We start from the raw sequence: 18,504 nt of genomic DNA on the forward strand, positions 1-18,504 counted from the left end.
TTGCAGAACCAAAATATCAGGTGCACTATCAAGTCTGGCGCTGCTATGTACCTCCTGAAGAACCCTGGTCCAACACATACCCCTGAAGCCAAGAGACCTGATTCCTGATTACTGCCATGTTCCTGGAAAAATCGCGCTGCCTCCCCTCACTCCACACACCGCACTCCCCAGTGGGCATACGAATGGGCCAAGATCCAAATCAATAGCGGGTTGGGACCTACAATAAAAAACACAAACAACTTTCACCACAAACCCTTCCCATAAACCAGGCAATCACAATTTTCCAAAAAGTTTGCAGATCTGCCCCAACTCCATGAGGCCTGATATACCTCCTATAGCACCTGGAATCCCATATCCCAATCCGCTGCACTATTTCCTGACCCAACCCACAAACAGCCGATTCCGTTGCTGCCCCAATCTGAAAAGAATGAGATGCAAACTGGGAAGCATCCATACAGAACAAAGCCAAACCCTTCCTAAACCTTGTAACAAACTGGAACTTTGACAGAAAGGAACCATCGTATGACACAATAATGGCCCCCTTTTACAAGGCCAGAAACCATTAAACGACTGGAAACAGCATACCAGACACATCAAAGACTCTGGCACTGCCCCCAATACTACCCGCTTACCATTTCCCTCCTGATCAGTTTTCGACCACCTGATCAAAAACTCCAACCCCTCGTTCATGATCACCATGTCCCCCTACTTTTACTGGGAGACACAATCTCACCCACCCTTAAAGCCCCATAGAAGGCAAGCGAAAAGGCCAAACGAAAAAGACATGCCTCAAAAACTGAACCACAAATTTTGTCCATACTCCCACCTAACTGTTCCAGTATGCTAAAAGAAACTGGGCGCCTACAATCACCCCGACCACCACAGTCTAAAACCTTTTAACGCCTGTTTTACCAGAAACACTTGTCAAATCCCTCTGACCCCGAAGCTTGAAACCAAAGACCAGAGCCGCGCTAATCCGGGAGACCTTCCTTGATGACCAACCCTCTGCAGCCCCCCGACTCAACCACAACAACAATGCTCCCACCTGATCTGCAACAGAGCTGCTTTCAGCACCTGATGCCAACCAACCTTCCCAGGAACACCATACCAAGTGATAAGCGGCCCACGTGCTAGATGTCAGACGATTGAATCAAAGGTCCTGCAGCCCAAAGACCACGGTCCAAAGCTCCACTGTGCTCTCCAAACCTTTGTCCACCGCATTTGGGGCCAGTGATCAAAAAGGCTCCCACTGCAAGCGAGATAGCAAGTCAGCAATGGAATTCCTGACACCCGGCATATGAGAGGCTGTAACATACGCATTTATGGACAAGCAAGTCAAAACCAATTGCCGAAGAACACAAATCACCAGAGGTGAAGATGCCATCAAACTGTTAATTGCACACACACCCCCATGTTATCACAATTGAAACGTACCCTCGTGTCTCGAAAATTCCTCTTCCATAAATGCACGGTTACCAGAATAGGAAATTTCTCCAGCAATACTGTATTCTTGACTAGGCCCGACAAAAAACAATCCTCCGGCCACTAATCAGCACACCACTGACCTCTAAAGTATGCCCCAAAACCAACCCTGCCTGAAGCATTCATAAACAAATCCAAATCTCCATTTCCCACCGCCTCTTCCATGCGCAATGATTGGCCATTATATTGCCCCAAGAACCTATCCCAAAATTCCAGACCATCCTTGTGCTCCCTAGATAGCCGAACAAAATGGTGCTGGGCTCGAACTCCCGCAGTGGCACTAGCCAGACGAAGAGAAAAAACTCTCCCCATTGGGATAATGCGGCAAGCAAAATTCAGCTTACTGAGAAGCGACTGATCTTCCCGCAACGACAACTTTTTCAGACGCCTTGCCCGAGCAACCTCTACCCGCAATGCTCTTACCTTCTCCTCTGGCAATCGGAATTCCTAATTGACCGAGTCAATCACGATTCCCAAAAAAGAGAGGCTCATACAGGGCCCTTCTGTTTTTCCCAGAGCTAGCGGTACCCCAAAACGCTCCGCCACCCATTCAACTGCCCTCAGAATGACCTTGCACCACCTGGACTGACCAGGACTAATACACAAAAATTTGTCCAAATAAAATATCAGGGAGTCATAGCCTGACACATCACGGACAACCCATTCACTAAAAGAACTGAATGCTTCAAAAAACGCACACGACAGAGAGCAACCCATTGGTAAACATCTGTCAACAAAAAACTCCCCTCCCCAATAACAACCCAACAATCTAATGCTTTCTGGATGAACTGGTAACAATCAAAAAGCATATTCACTATCCGTTTTTGCCAAAAGTGCCCCCCTCCCACAACTCCTAACCCAACGTGCCACTTCATCAAATGACGCATAAACCACGGAGCAAAGCTGCGGGTCAATCCCATCGTTCACAGACCTCCCACGAGGATAACAGAGATGGATAAGCCGGAATTTGTTCAGCTCCTTTTTAGGAACAGCTCCCAAAGGCGAGACAACCAAATCCTCAAACGGAGGAAAACTAAACGGTCCGGACATCCGGCCCAAAGCAACCTCCTTGCCCAGCTTCTCCGCAACCACCTCCACATATTGCTCGGCCAACCTAAGATTCTTAAGAACCCGAGGTATCTCAAAAGATGGAGCAGGAATTTTAAAACGTCCCTAAAACCAGACAAAAGCTCCACCTTAACCTTATCCGGAAACCTACTTAGATAAGGCTCTTATGTTTATTATCCCTAGGAACGCTGAAATAATGACTTTTATAAATTTTCCGCTACACGCAGGCACCTGATGTAAGTTCATGGGCAGCACCCACGGAGCATGCTCGAGAACGGACTGCAGAGCGCAGGCTCCGGTGACGTCACAAGAAAGAGAGAGGAGAAGGTGCCTGGAGGACAGAGCTGGATGATGGACGGATGCGAGGTGGTTGAGTCAAGGGGAGAAAACACACCTCCCTGACTCAATAGAGGTATGGCGGGAAATTGATAAAAGTCATTATTTCAGCGTTCCTAGGGATAATAAACATAAGACCCACCTTCACAGAATGCAGCCTAAGGCTTCTTTCACACTAGCGTCGGGCTCGGCTCACGACGGTTGCAACGTGTGTCAATGCGTCGCAAAGCGTCGCTAATGTTAGTCTATGGGGCAAAAACGCATCCTGCAGACAACTTTGCAGGATGCGTTTTTTCCCCTAGACGACGCATTGCGACGTATTGAAAAAAACGCCAGTGTGAAAGTAGCCTAAGGCTATGTGCACACATTGCGGGTTTTGCTGCGGATCCACAGCAGATTGGCCGCTGCGTATCTGCAGCTGTTTTCCATGCATTGTACAGTACCATGTAAACATATGGAAAACAAAATCCGCAGTGCACATGCTGTGGAAAAAAAACGCGCGGAAACGCTGCGCTGCTTTTTCAGCAGCATGTCAATTCTTTGTGCGGATTCCGCAGCGGTTTACACCTGATCCTCAATAGGAATCCGCAGGTGTAAAAACCGCAGGAGGAATCCACACAAAAACCATGGAAAATCCGCGGGTAATCCGCAGTGCGGTTTACCTGCGGATTTTGCAAAAACAGTGCGGAAAAATCCCCACACCAATCCACAACGTGTGCACATAGCCTTAGTGCTGCTGAAGGTGGCTATTTTACTTTAATAGGCCCGGGGGGGGGGAGGGGTGTGACAGGCTCCCTTTAAGGGTACGTGTCCACGGTCAGGAAACGCTGCGTGTTTGACGCTGCGTGGGGCCGCGTCAAACACGCAGCGTCCAGATGTTCCAGCATAGTGGAGGGGATTTTTTGAAATCCCGTGTCCACTCTGCGTGGAATCACGCACGCGGCGGCCCTGCGACTCCGGACATGCTGCGCGTCTTTTCAGATCGCAGCATGTCCGTGTTCCTTGCGGCGATGCTGCGTCGCCGCAAGGAATAACACAAGGCGCTATGGGACAGAGCGATCATCCCGGATGTGTAAAATGAACACATCTGGCATCATCGCGTCCCAGAAGGGGGCGGGGCTTAGTGCCGAGCGGGTTTGCCGCTCCGACGATACCGCCGGCCATCCTGAAGGTGGACACGTACCCTAAGGCTGGAGACACACTGGTGCGAGATACGGCCGAGTCTCGCTGGTTAAAAGCAAGCTGTGGCACCGGCACTCCGGAGTGGAGCGTGCGGCTCCATGTATTGCTATGCAGCTGCACGCTCCGCTCCGGAGTGCCGGTGCCACAGCTTGCTTTTAACCAGCGAGACTCGGCTGTATCTCGCACCAGTGTGTCTCCGGCCTAAGAGTGCAAATACCTGAAGAGAGATTAACCCATTGCCCACATCAAGTAACAGCATGCAATTTGGAAAGCATCATACAGTTGTGTGAACAAGGGATTAAAAACAGATCACATACTCAGTAGAAGTTAATGGCTCATGCCATCTACTTGGACAAAGTTTCTGAGCTCAGTGATTGGCTGCAGTGCTTTGGACGTGATGTAAGTGCTGTTAACAATAACAGACACCAGGAATCAGAGCTGGATCCGGGGAGGGTGAAGATTTGAAGGATTCAAGTCGTTCTTTTAACCGTCTCTTCCTAATCCATAGATGTGAGAACAAAGTGCAATGCCCGGGTATCAGGATGTTTCGGACTTTGATTATAGGATTCCTATATCGTGGCATTTTACAGTAAAATTGGTGCCAGGGCTGTTCCTACCACCAGACGAGCGGCGCGAGGGGAAAAGCGGCCACTGTGTTTAGCTACTATTAATCAGGGTGTCATCCATTATTGCACACAATAAAGTATTAAAAAAAAAAAATCAGAAAGATAATGAATCAGGGAGAAAAAAAAAGCAAAACAGAAAAGTAGGGAAAAAAATGGTTTGTTCCTCATACCAGGTAAGGTCTAAGGTTTCAATGTGTAATACCTTGTTTTCACCACTAGGTGTCAATATGTGTCTGCCATGAATTACAGCACAAGCCATGATGATCTCTACCTTGTACTGTAGGAGTTAATTACCAAATTGCTCATTTTATTTTAACCTCTTGGTAACAAATTCCCTCAGACTTTTTTTTTTTCCTAAAAATGAGGATCATGTGTAAATAATAGTGAAAAAGAAATATGAATCCCGTTGAGATGAGTGGGATGTATCGTCTGCTGTCCATCAAGTTCTGCAACTTTCTGAAATAAGTTCTGTTTTTTTGCCAATTTTTTAAAATGGATCCAATTCTTTCATTGCCTTCTAGGCCGAATGGACACGAAGCATCTACAGTATAGGCTCTGTACAACCAGGCCTAACGCACACGGACCCCATGTAGAGGCGGACTTCCCATAGCCTTTCATTACAGACCTCAGTGTGCCGCCATATGGTGCACCACATATGCAGTTTTCTCCCCTGGAATCAGTATTTCCAATAGAGAACACTGCTATAACATGGAGACCCATATAACATGTCTAGTATGGACCTCTTTGATTAATGACTGGGTGTCATTACTTTTAAAATCTGTACATGAGCACTGTGGCTCACATGGACCTCTTATTAAAAGATATGGATTGTGAGAGGAGTCACCTTTTTATGGGTGGGGTCACATGGGCAAAACTCACCTGCCCTCTTTTTATTTCAGTCATGTGGCCACTGGCCTGCCACGGTTGGGTGGAGTGTCATACTAATGGTCATCCGCACCGTCAGTCCTGAGCTTAGTACCTCTTTAAATTATAAGATGACAAAAGAGCAAAAAAATTGGAGCATTTACATTTATTAGAAAAAAAAATTATCAAAATTAAGAGCTCATAAACAAATCCAAATGTACAGATATAAAAAGAAGATTTAACATTTACCATCAATATACTGTACATGAACATTTTGGGAAAAGTCCGCATGCTTTTTGAATAAGGAGAGGGGCAGAAACATAAGAAAAACAACACCGGATTCAGGAGAACAAAGGCATTTACACCAGGTATTAATTATATATTTTAAGGCAATTGATAAGTCCTCCTTAAAGGAACATTTCATGGAAAAAAGTGATACACTTTGTTACGCCTAGTCAAGAAATAAGGGAGAGCTTCAAAAAGTATCAGAATCTCTCTACAAAAGGAAGATTAATGTAAAAAATTAGTGTCATATAATTAGATTTTTTTTTTTAAATATACCTGTCAATCAGAATAAAGCTTTTCTGAGTAGAGGAGTAAGTACAAGAGCCCGAGGAATATTTCTCAGCTATACACAGAGACAACGCTGTGTATACTGCTGGTTGGTGCTGCATGTAGTGCTGAGATTTCCCGCTGCGAGAGAGAAAGAGAGAGCTGCTTCTTTCAATGTTTGGACACAAAGCTCATCACAGTGACTGAATTGCTGATAAAAAATAAAATTAAAAAACGCGTGAATGTTTTTGAACTTTTTTCAATTGCAATAATCTTTTGCTGATTTTAGAGCTGATCTACAAAATAACTGTTTCCCCTTGGGAGTAAACTTATTCCCATTTAAAGGGGTACAAATGTGTACTTCTTATCAACATATTTGGCGTCATTTATAAAGAATATCGAACGGAAAAAAAAAACTCAAGTTCAAAGAAGAAAAGAATATGCGGCACTCACCCCAAGATAGCAGTGAAGTTCGTGGACTTTATTGGAGAAAATATATGAAATACATCCGTCAGGACATCAGAAGTGCAGGTATACAGGAGGGTGCGGTATTGGAGTACGGACGACGGCCGTTTCGCACACAAATGTGCTTCAACGGGTCCAGAAGCCTTCTGGACCCGTTGAAGCACATTTGTGTGCGAAACGGCCGTCGTCCGTACTCCAATACCGCACCCTCCTGTATACCTGCACTTCTGATGTCCTGACGGATGTATTTCATATATTTTCTCCAATAAAGTCCACGAACTTCACTGCTATCTTGGGGTGAGTGCCGCATATTCTTTTCTTCTTTGAACTTGGATTTTCATTTGACATTTTCATGCAGAGCACCAAAACCCTTAGCATTCGTGACGCCTGATTACCAGCTGTCCACCTTCAGTCCTGTTTATTGGAATTTGCATTGCTCTAGTGCCGTTCTATTTTTCACACTTGTCTGTGGAAAAAAAAAGTTCCCTCCCAACCCAATAGAGCTCTGATTTGTGGCTATGGGCAATATATTGATTAAAAAGATTAGTTCATATACAGTAAAATGATTGGTGATAAATTGGAAATATCAAGAAGATGAAGTTATACTGGTGTATTCCAAAAATTCTAACATTTAGAATTCCCTTTAAAAATAAAATTGGACGACTTTTGTCTTTGATGTATCACGAGGCGACATTCCGATTTGGGGAATCTTGCGGAATGTGAAAGCTTTAAAGTCATCAACTTTCGGCATATTCTATGTGGCTGCATATAACTCCGGCATCTTCCTGGTGATTGCAGTTGTGCTTGCCGATCTCCTTGTGCTTGCAGTCCAGAAGTGTCTTCTCCTTTCCAGTGCAGTCTACATCATCAAGAAGGATGCGGAGGTTCCGTCCTTCTCCAAACTCGCCCTGTTTGGCGGCCTTTATAACATATGGGAACCCCAGCTGACTACACACCACGCTTCCGGCCTTGGTGTTCCACAGGTCGTCACATACCGTTCCCCATTCTCCATTGATATAGATTTCGACCCGTCCGCGGTCCGGCCTCTGGCTGTTTGCTAAGCGTACTGCGCCATTACGTAGCTCAGTAGAGGATGCTTTGGAATCGGCACCACTTTGTGCCTTACTTTTATTCCTGTGGCTTCTCCTTTCGTTGCTCTTACCACCTTTCTTTGGTTTTGGTGGTCTCGTTGTGGCTGGTCTGGCCGTGGTAGAGATTGGGTTATCTCCCGGACTTTGCATCAGTTTTAGCAGTTGCTCCACCCAATCGGGTGTTGAATTAACTGGAGGTTGTGCGGTGACCTTGGTCTTCCTGGAGGCTTTGGATGAAGATTTCACCTTTGGCCGTTTTGTTGGAGTTGTTTTTATTATCAACTCTGTCAAAAAAGAACAAAAATCAGCTGAAAATATAACATTTATGAATATATATGACTTTATAACAACATGTGCTTCTGCTATTGTGAGTACTAAGTGGGTTTTTTTCAGAATTTTAATATTGAAGCAGTCTCGGCGACCAATGGTAATCGGACCAAAATGATCAAATCTTGACGATATGTCCTAAGTAAAGGCCAAGAATACTAAAGTTCCAGGAAATTCATTTTTATCGCTAGTCGTCTTGATAGAATTCTACTGTTTTATGTATACAAATTCTATTTGTGTCTCCATGGCTACAGACTACAAACTAAACTGGTTTAGTCTAATCCCACAGTGATGGGAAACCATGTCCATGTTTCCTATACATAACCTGCAGATAATAAAGAAGAAGCAGATGGTAGGCAGATATTTGTAGGATCAGACTACACAGCATCATAGGATCAGACTACACAGTTTTTGTAGTCTGTAGCCATGGAAACATACAGGAAAAATGTTAGTGGAGTGGGAGGCAAACTGTGCAATTTACCACGGCCTCCTTCCCCAAAGGAAATCCATACTCAGCTGCAGATTTGGTGGGCCTCTTGCCTTCACAAAACAGAAATTGAACTGATAATGCCAGCCCTGCATTGCAGTTTCCAAGGACCTTTGGTGATTTTATGGTCACATGACCAAGGGTCCTTATGCCATCACAAAAATCATCAGTGGTTTATCCACTGCATATTGCCCATGTAAACCGAGTATACACTGCTGATAATTTGCACTGTACAGGGGGACAGAACAGTGATATTATCAATCGTTCTCTCCCCATCATTGCTCGTTCTTCTGTGTGAACAGTGCAGTAAACAAGCAATGATAAACTTGTACATAGCCGATCAGCCCTCATTTAACGGCCTAAAGGTACCGTCACACTCAGCGACGCTGCAGCGATATAGACAACGAGCCGATCGCTGCAGCGTCGCTGTTTAGGTCGCTGTAGAGACGTCAAACACAGCAGCTCCACAACGATGCAGGAGCGATCCTGTGACGTAACGGTGACGCACTTATCGTTCTCACAGGTCGTTACCTCCATGTTTAACATCGCTGACATCGTTGCTTTTGCTGTCAAACACGACGATAAACGCCGATCTGACGACCAAATAAAGTTCTGGACTTCTAGCTCCGACCAGCGATATCACAGCGGGATCCAGATCGCTCTGCGTGTCAAACACAACGAGATCGCTAACCATATTTAATATTACAGTCATGAAGCACCAATATACTTTGTATAGATGAGTGGTAAATACCAACTCTCTCTAGGCACTCCTCGGGTGCCCTTCTGGGACTACTCCAAACTAATACATAGACAAAAACACGGAGAAAAAAAGTCCACTTCAACATATTTAGAAAACAATATACAAAAGGTTTATTAAGTAATCAATCATATACGAATACAAATATATAAAATACAAAACATGGATGTATTGTCAATACCGCCATATAGCAGAAGACACATATAGGAGGAAATGTGGCAATGACCAAGTCAGGGGGGGAGTTCACATATTACACCTTTTGGGTGGCAGCGTCAGCTCAAAAAGTAAAGAAAACGTACGACCAAATATAATCACTATGTCTAACTCACATGGCAAAATAGCCCACAGTATAGGATCATATCATCATAAGTACATATAGTTGCTGCTTACCCATTATGGATCAGGTGTGTTCTCCCCACCTCACTCGGTCCCCCCGGACGCGCGTTTCGCGTGGCTTTTTCAACAGGGTGTATCCATAGTGTGTCTCATTGTGTTTAAGTATCATAAACCCGGAAGTAGAGCCGGTGACGCCGGCGCATGCGCAGTAGCGTCCAGAGTGCATCGTTCAATAGGGCCATCACAGTGGGGAGTGTATGAGAGGCGGAGCTCCACCTTCCAAGCACAAGAAGTGTATCTCTCCCCACTTGTTAGTGATAGGTCCACAAGAAGATGGCTACGATGGACGACACCGGGCATGCGCACCACCAGCTCCCAATAAAAAGCCCTGGCTGCAGCCATTTTCTTAGTGATAAAAATAGAATCGCTCAAAGAACAGAACGCCGCAGCGTCTCGAAATATACGTAAACCGGAACGCTAGAGAGATTAGAAGCGTCCTCAATAGAGTGGAAAAGCGGGACGCTAGAAAGATGCAGAAAATAATAACGCACCTCATATGTCTAAATGTGTACAGTTACATAAAAACAATAAAAAGAAAAAAGAAAAAGAAAAGAAGCACTATAATAGAAGGACAAAATACAAAAAGAAACAATAATATACATAAGGTATGTGAACAAAGCATATATCATGCATGTAAAGCATCTATGTGATACCGTGTATATGTTATAAGACAGACCCCGCTACACAATGGGGAATAAATTATACTGTGTGTTAGTGGTCGCTGACAACCCCAAAATACATTATTAGTGTCAAAAGGTCCTATATAGGCCCTAAAATATAAACCAGCAAGGTTAAAATTGATATGTGATCCTGCACATACTTAAAAATCGCAGGGATGTCAAGTGAAACCTAGTGAATAACTAGTGGCCCCCAACCCCTGAACTAGACCGAGTCATATAGGCATACTAACAACTCATACAGACATTCACTAAACAATGATGTATACATATAAAGACCACATAAAAGTGCAGACTCATGAAAAAACACGTAAACCACATTTAAAAAAAATATATAGACAACATATAGACTATATGTAAAGGGCACTCCTTCTCTTCAGGCTCCGAAACGTACAACGGATTTTGCTGCGGCGTCATCACCAGTGCGTAGCCATGGACGACTAATAAAAACAAAGGAAAAACACACAACAAGACAGTAAATACATAAAAATATTAAAAAACGAATGGTGAAAGAGTCACCCAAGAGAGGACAGCCAGGTCAAAGGTCATGGGCTATTGTCCATGTTACATCCATATTATATCGCTGCATGTCAGAACAAAGCCGGAAACTTACGAAAATATACTTATAGAACCAAATAAAGGTGTCAGACACAACAGAGAACCTACGGGACTCTCACAGAAAAGGAGCGAAGCTGAGCTGTTCATTAAGTCCCTTCGGGGCAAGGGTGTCAAGGGTGACAATCCACTTACACTCGCACTGTGCGAGTAACTTGGTCATATTGCCACCCCTGACACCTCCATGTATTAAATCTATCCCTCTCACTTTTAAGCCCCTAGGGTCTGATCCGTGAAACAGCCGAAAGTGCCTGGGTATTGTTTTTAGGACCGATGGATCTTCTACTTCTTTGCCTGCCAAAATATCTCTTACATGTTCGCGCGTCCGAACCTTGAGTTCCCTAGATGTGAGACCGACATAGATCAGGGAGCAGGGACAGGTCGCATAATAGACCACAAAGGTAGTGTTACATGAGATATACTCTCTTATCTTAAATTCCCTGCTCCCATCGGAACTCTTGAAGGTCCCACATCTAAGGATGTTCGGACACGCAACACACGAGCCACAAGGAAAACATCCCTGTCTGGGACTCCTCGCACCAAGAAATGTTTTACTTTTTGTTGTTATATAATGGCTCCTTACTAGAGTATCTTTTAAATTTCTGGCTCTCCTTTGTGTCATCAGAGGAGATTTTGTGAGATATGGGGCCAAAGCACTATCGGTCTGAAGCACGGACCAGTGTTTGCTGAACACCTCACGGATGCGATGCCATTGGCAGTTCGCAGTAGAAATAAATCTGATTGCCGTCTCGTCATTCGCTCCTGATCTGTTCGAATCCCTTAGCAGGTCCTCTCTCCGTGTATGTCTGGCCCGTCCATACCCTGCCCTAATGCTACGATGGCTGTATACAGCCATCGTAGCATTAGGGCAGGGTATGGACGGGCCAGACATACACGGAGAGAGGACCTGCTAAGGGATTCGAACAGATCAGGAGCGAATGACGAGACGGCAATCAGATTTATTTCTACTGCGAACTGCCAATGGCATCGCATCCAGGATACAGCCATCGTAGCATTAGGGCAGGGTATGGACGGGCCAGACATACACGGAGAGAGGACCTGCTAAGGGATTCGAACAGATCAGGAGCGAATGACGAGACGGCAATCAGATTTATTTCTACTGCGGACTGCCAATGGCATCGCATCCGTGAGGTGTTCAGCAAACACTGGTCCGTGCTTCAGACCGATAGTGCTTTGGCCCCATATCTCACAAAATCTCCTCTGATGACACAAAGGAGAGCCAGAAATTTAAAAGATACTCTAGTAAGGAGCCATTATATAACAACAAAAAGTAAAACATTTCTTGGTGCGAGGAGTCCCAGACAGGGATGTTTTCCTTGTGGCTCGTGTGTTGCGTGTCCGAACATCCTTAGATGTGGGACCTTCAAGAGTTCCGATGGGAGCAGGGAATTTAAGATAAGAGAGTATATCTCATGTAACACTACCTTTGTGGTCTATTATGCGACCTGTCCCTGCTCCCTGATCTATGTCGGTCTCACATCTAGGGAACTCAAGGTTCGGACGCGCGAACATGTAAGAGATATTTTGGCAGGCAAAGAAGTAGAAGATCCATCGGTCCTAAAAACAATACCCAGGCACTTTCGGCTGTTTCACGGATCAGACCCTAGGGGCTTAAAAGTGAGAGGGATAGATTTAATACATGGAGGTGTCAGGGGTGGCAATATGACCAAGTTACTCGCACAGTGCGAGTGTAAGTGGATTGTCACCCTTGACACCCTTGCCCCGAAGGGACTTAATGAACAGCTCAGCTTCGCTCCTTTTCTGTGAGAGTCCCGTAGGTTCTCTGTTGTGTCTGACACCTTTATTTGGTTCTATAAGTATATTTTCGTAAGTTTCCGGCTTTGTTCTGACATGCAGCGATATAATATGGATGTAACATGGACAATAGCCCATGACCTTTGACCTGGCTGTCCTCTCTTGGGTGACTCTTTCACCATTCGTTTTTTAATATTTTTATGTATTTACTGTCTTGTTGTGTGTTTTTCCTTTTAGTTTTTATTAGTCGTCCATGGCTACGCACTGGTGATGACGCCGCAGCAAAATCCGTTGTACGTTTCGGAGCCTGAAGAGAAGGAGTGCCCTTTACATATAGTCTATATGTTGTCTATATATTTTTTTTAAATGTGGTTTACGTGTTTTTTCATGAGTCTGCACTTTTATGTGGTCTTTATATGTATACATCATTGTTTAGTGAATGTCTGTATGAGTTGTTAGTATGCCTATATGACTCGGTCTAGTTCAGGGGTTGGGGGCCACTAGTTATTCACTAGGTTTCACTTGACATCCCTGCGATTTTTAAGTATGTGCAGGATCACATATCAATTTTAACCTTGCTGGTTTATATTTTAGGGCCTATATAGGACCTTTTGACACTAATAATGTATTTTGGGGTTGTCAGTGACCACTAACACACAGTATAATTTATTCCCCATTGTGTAGCGGGGTCTGTCTTATAACATATACACGGTATCACATAGATGCTTTACATGCATGATATATGCTTTGTTCACATACCTTATGTATATTATTGTTTCTTTTTGTATTTTGTCCTTCTATTATAGTGCTTCTTTTCTTTTTCTTTTTCTTTTTTCTTTTTATTGTTTTTATGTAACTGTACACATTTAGACATATGAGGTGCGTTATTATTTTCTGCATCTTTCTAGCGTCCCGCTTTTCCACTCTATTGAGGACGCTTCTAATCTCTCTAGCGTTCCGGTTTACGTATATTTCGAGACGCTGCGGCGTTCTGTTCTTTGAGCGATTCTATTTTTATCGCTAAGAAAATGGCTGCAGCCAGGGCTTTTTATTGGGAGCTGGTGGTGCGCATGCCCGGTGTCGTCCATCGTAGCCATCTTCTTGTGGGCCTATCACTTACAAGTGGGGAGAGATACACTTCTTGTGCTTGGAAGGTGGAGCTCCGCCTCTCATACACTCCCCACTGTGATGGCCCTATTGAACGATGCACTCTGGACGCTACTGCGCATGCGCCGGCGTCACCGGCTCTACTTCCGGGTTTATGATACTTAAACACAATGAGACACATTATGGATACACCCTGTTGAAAAAGCCACGCGAAACGCGCGTCCGGGGGGACCGAGTGAGGTGGGGAGAACACACCTGATCCATAATGGGTAAGCAGCAACTATATGTACTTATGATGATATGATCCTATACTGTGGGCTATTTTGCCATGTGAGTTAGACATAGTGATTATATTTGGTCGTACGTTTTCTTTACTTTTTGAGCTGACGCTGCCACCCAAAAGGTGTAATATGTGAACTCCCCCCCTGACTTGGTCATTGCCACATTTCCTCCTATATGTGTCTTCTGCTATATGGCGGTATTGACAATACATCCATGTTTTGTATTTTATATATTTGTATTCGTATATGATTGATTACTTAATAAACCTTTTGTATATTGTTTTCTAAATATGTTGAAGTGGACTTTTTTTCTCCGTGTTTTTGTCTATGAGATCGCTAACCAGGACGCTGCAACGTCACGGATCGTTGTCGTTCTCGTTGGAAAGTTGTTTAGTGTGAAGGTACCTTTAGGGTATGTGCACACTTTGCAGATTTGCTGGAGGATTTTTCTGCACTGAATCTGCATCTCTTGGCAGAAAACGCAGGTGCGTTTTTTGCGCATTTTTGATGCGTTTTTTGCTCGTTTTTGATGCGTTTTTGATGCGTTTTTATATGCATTTTTGAAAGCTAAATAAAGATGTAACAAAAATAAATTTGTGATGTCATTTCTTGTCCAACCTCCTGTTTTACATTTGTCCAACCCACACTCCATTACACACACAGATAGACAGATAGATAGATAGAAATATAGATAGAAATATAGATAGATCTATAGATAGAAGGAATTAGATAGATAGACAGAGAGATAGATGACAGGTGGATCTATAGATAGATCTATACATAGATCGAAGATCTATAGATCTATCTGTCATCTATCTATCTAGCTCATTCCTTCTAACTATCATCTATCTATCCTATCATCTATCTATCTCTCATTCCTTCGATAGATAGATAGAAGGAAGAGAGAGGTAGATAGATAGATAGATAGATAGATAGATAGATAGATAGATAGATAGATAGATAGATACAATGGTGTTCAAAAGTCCTGCATAGGCGTGAAGAAAACTATGTTTCATAGCATCTCTACAGTGAAACTGGTGGAACATATATGTTTTTGTAATCCTTCATTGTTTGCCATACTCATTTTTGAATGTCCCAAGTGTATAAATTGTTATGGTATGAGCATTTTTGATAAAAAATTTTTACAGCATAACCATACCTACACCAGTACAGTGTGTAGAATGGTTTCTAAGTTCATTAACTTCCAATGCAAGTTCACACAGACTTAAATTTTACTTTTTAAGATTTATTATTTTTTTATTTAATTCAGAGTCCTGAAAAGGGCCTTTTGAGTGCATCTTTAGCTTCTAATACTTTATTGGCCAGCTTCTGCTCTTGAGCACCAGCTTGCATCTCTCTGGCATTGAGTGAACAAGCTTCTGCAGATGTTCACGAGTGATGATGTGGTTCCAGGCCTGTATCAGAGCCTCAATCAACTCACTCTTGGTCCTTGGCTGTTTTCTAGATATCTCTAATGATACCTTGTGCCACACATTTTCAATTGCATTGAGGTCAGGGGACTGAGCTGGCCAGTCAATAGTAGCCACCTTGTTCTTTTTTTTCCGTTCCGTTACTGTCTTAGCTCTGTGACAAGGAGCATTATCATCCTGGAAGATATAATCCCCTGAAATCAGGTGTTGAGCAGAAGGCAGCATTTTCTTATTAAGGATGTCTATGTATTTTTTTGCATTAACCATACCCTCCACAATATGAAGCCTTCAAACACCATTGGCTGCCATACAGCCCCATCCTCCCTTTTAGTTGACTTTCTGGGCCGACCAGATCTGGGCCTGTCCTGGGTAATTCCAAGCTGCTTATGTTTCTGCAAAATTCTTACGACAGTACTCTGACTACAGCCGACCTTCCTTGCGATCTGGGGGCCAGTATAACTCTCTTCATGTAGCACCACAACTCGCACACGATCCTCCGCTGACAAAAATCTGAAGGCTCCCATCATAAAACTCTACAGTATGATTCACTAGATAGACCAACAGATAAAACAAACAAACAAAGCAGCAGATGTGATGCAATGTAATGCAACGTGATTGGCTGCCATATCCAGGTTTTGATTGGTCACAAGAACCTCATCTGTGATTGGCTAATTTTGGATCTGAAGCTGTACAATATTTAGTTGTGCTTTCAATTCCCATATTGTTGCAATAATTTCAGGCAAAACTGCTTCAAAAGCTAAAAATATTACAGGGAGAGAATGCAAAATTGTATTCTGAACAAAACCATATATAATATGTCATATTAGCATCGAAGATATTCGACAGAAAACGTTTAAAACTGGAAAAATCAATTTATCCTATGCAGGACTTTTGAACACCACTGTAGATAGATAGATCTATAGATACTGTAGATAGATCTATACATAGATAATATCTATAGATCTGCCATCTATCTATCTAGCTCATTCCTTCTATCTATCTATTATATCTATCATCTATCGCATTCCTTCTATCGATAGATAGAAGGAATGAGCTAGATAGATAGATGACAGATAGATCTATATATAGATCGATAGATATTATCTATCTATAGATCTATCTGTCATCTATCTATCTATCTCTCATTCCTTCTATCTATCTATTCCATCTATCTCTCATATCTATCATCTATCTATCTATCTATCTATCTCATTCCTTCTATCTAATCGATAGATGGAAGGAATGGGATAGATAGATAGATAGATAGAAGGAATTAGATAGATATATCTATTCATATATCTATCTATAGATATATCTATGGATAGATGTAGATAGATATATGGATAGTTAGGCTACTTTCACACATCAGTTTTTTTCTGTCAGGCAGGATCCGGCAAATTTTTGAAAAAACGGATCCGTTGCAAATAGTGAAAAACTGATGCAACTGATCCGTTTTTTGGAGAGAGAGAGCAGAAAATGTGCATGATTTGAATGGAAAAATGCATGAAAAACTGGATTCGGAGGCCGGATTCATCATTTCACATCTCAGTTTCATACGTTTTTCGCCGGATCAGTCGCTGGGCGTTTTTTCGCTGGACGGAAAAAACGTTCCTGTACGTTTTCCCAGTCCGCCAGAAACAGCTTCTTTGACGGATCCAGCAAAAAACGGATGACATGTGTGGCCATCAGGCGCAAACCGTCGCTAATACAACTATGATAAAAAAACGGAACCGGCGGAAAAAAAACGGATGTTTTTTTCAACACACGCCAGATTGTGCCCGACAGCAAAACCCTGATGTGTGAAAGCAGCCAGATAGATATATCTATGTATCTATAGATATATCTATCTATAAATATATCTTTAGATAGATATAGCCATAGTTATATCTATAGATATATAGATTGTTATATATCTATAGATATATCCATAGATATCCATCTATAGATATATAGATTTATCCATAGATATATCCATAGATATATAATAGCAAGGCCGATGTTGATTAATGAACGCTTAATTAAAAAATAAAAAACGGAAAAAAAATGACGTGGACTCCCGTGCAATTTTCTGCACCAGAGGGGGAAAACCGAAAGCCGGGAGCCAATATTTATAGCCTGGGAAGGGGGTAATACCCATGGCCCCTACCCAGGCTATGAATATCAGCCCGCAGCTGTCTGCGTAGCCTTTACTGGCTATTAAAATAGGGGGACCCCAAAAAAAATGACGTGGGGGCCCCCTATATTTTATAGCCAGAAAGGCTATGCAGACAGCTGTGGGCTGATTTTCATAGCCTAGAGAGGGGCCATGGATATTGGCCCCCCCAGCTACAAATACCAGACCCCAGCCGCCCCAGAAATGGCGCATCTGTGAGATGCGCCAATTCCGGCACTTAACCCCTCTCTTCCCACTCCCCTGTAGTGGTGGGATATGGGGTAATAAGGGGTTAATGTCCCCTTGCTAATGTAAGGTGACATTAGGCCCGGTTAGTAATGGAGAGGCGTCAATAAGACGCCTATCCATTACTAATCCTATAGTAGTGAAAGAGTTTAAAAAAAAAAAGACACAGCCAGAAAAAAGTAATTTAATATTCTTAATTTCACCATACTTACCATACTCGATCGCCTGCAAAAAAATAAAAATAATAAACCAACCGTATTCTACTTTTCCGCCGTAGTCCAATTAATAACAAGTGTCCCACGACGATCTGCCCTATAGAACAGTGACATCGGGTGATGTCACCGCTCTGTAGGGCCTCCCAGTGATGAACTGACAGGAGACAATGGCTCCTGCAGTGCATCACTGAAGAGGTTACCTGAGTTCATTGGTCTCACTTTATGGCAAAGCTGCGTGGGAATTTTCCCACACAGCAGTGCCATAAGTGAGAGTAGGAACTACTTCTCACAGAGGCGGATGGATACAGTGCAGAAGGATACCTTCCGTCATTGTATTCTGGAGCCCCTGGAGAGCGGTCGCATCAGCGGATG

At 43.2% G+C, this 18,504-nt stretch overlaps 1 protein-coding gene across 1 annotated transcript in view; it reads right to left on the minus strand.

The window, feature by feature from the left end:
• Window positions 1-6,904: 6,904 nt before the first annotated feature.
• HHIPL1 (HHIP like 1) overlaps window positions 6,905-18,504 on the minus strand; it is a 54,812-nt gene continuing 43,212 nt past the window's right edge. The window contains exon 9 of the mRNA XM_077267349.1: window positions 6,905-7,950. Within this exon, the coding sequence (XP_077123464.1) occupies window positions 7,313-7,950 (638 nt within the window). The 3' untranslated portion in view covers window positions 6,905-7,312. The remainder of the gene's footprint in view (window positions 7,951-18,504) is intronic.

This window comes from Ranitomeya variabilis, chromosome 1, assembly GCF_051348905.1.
Source record: "Ranitomeya variabilis isolate aRanVar5 chromosome 1, aRanVar5.hap1, whole genome shotgun sequence".
Taxonomy (NCBI): Eukaryota; Metazoa; Chordata; class Amphibia; order Anura; family Dendrobatidae; genus Ranitomeya; species Ranitomeya variabilis.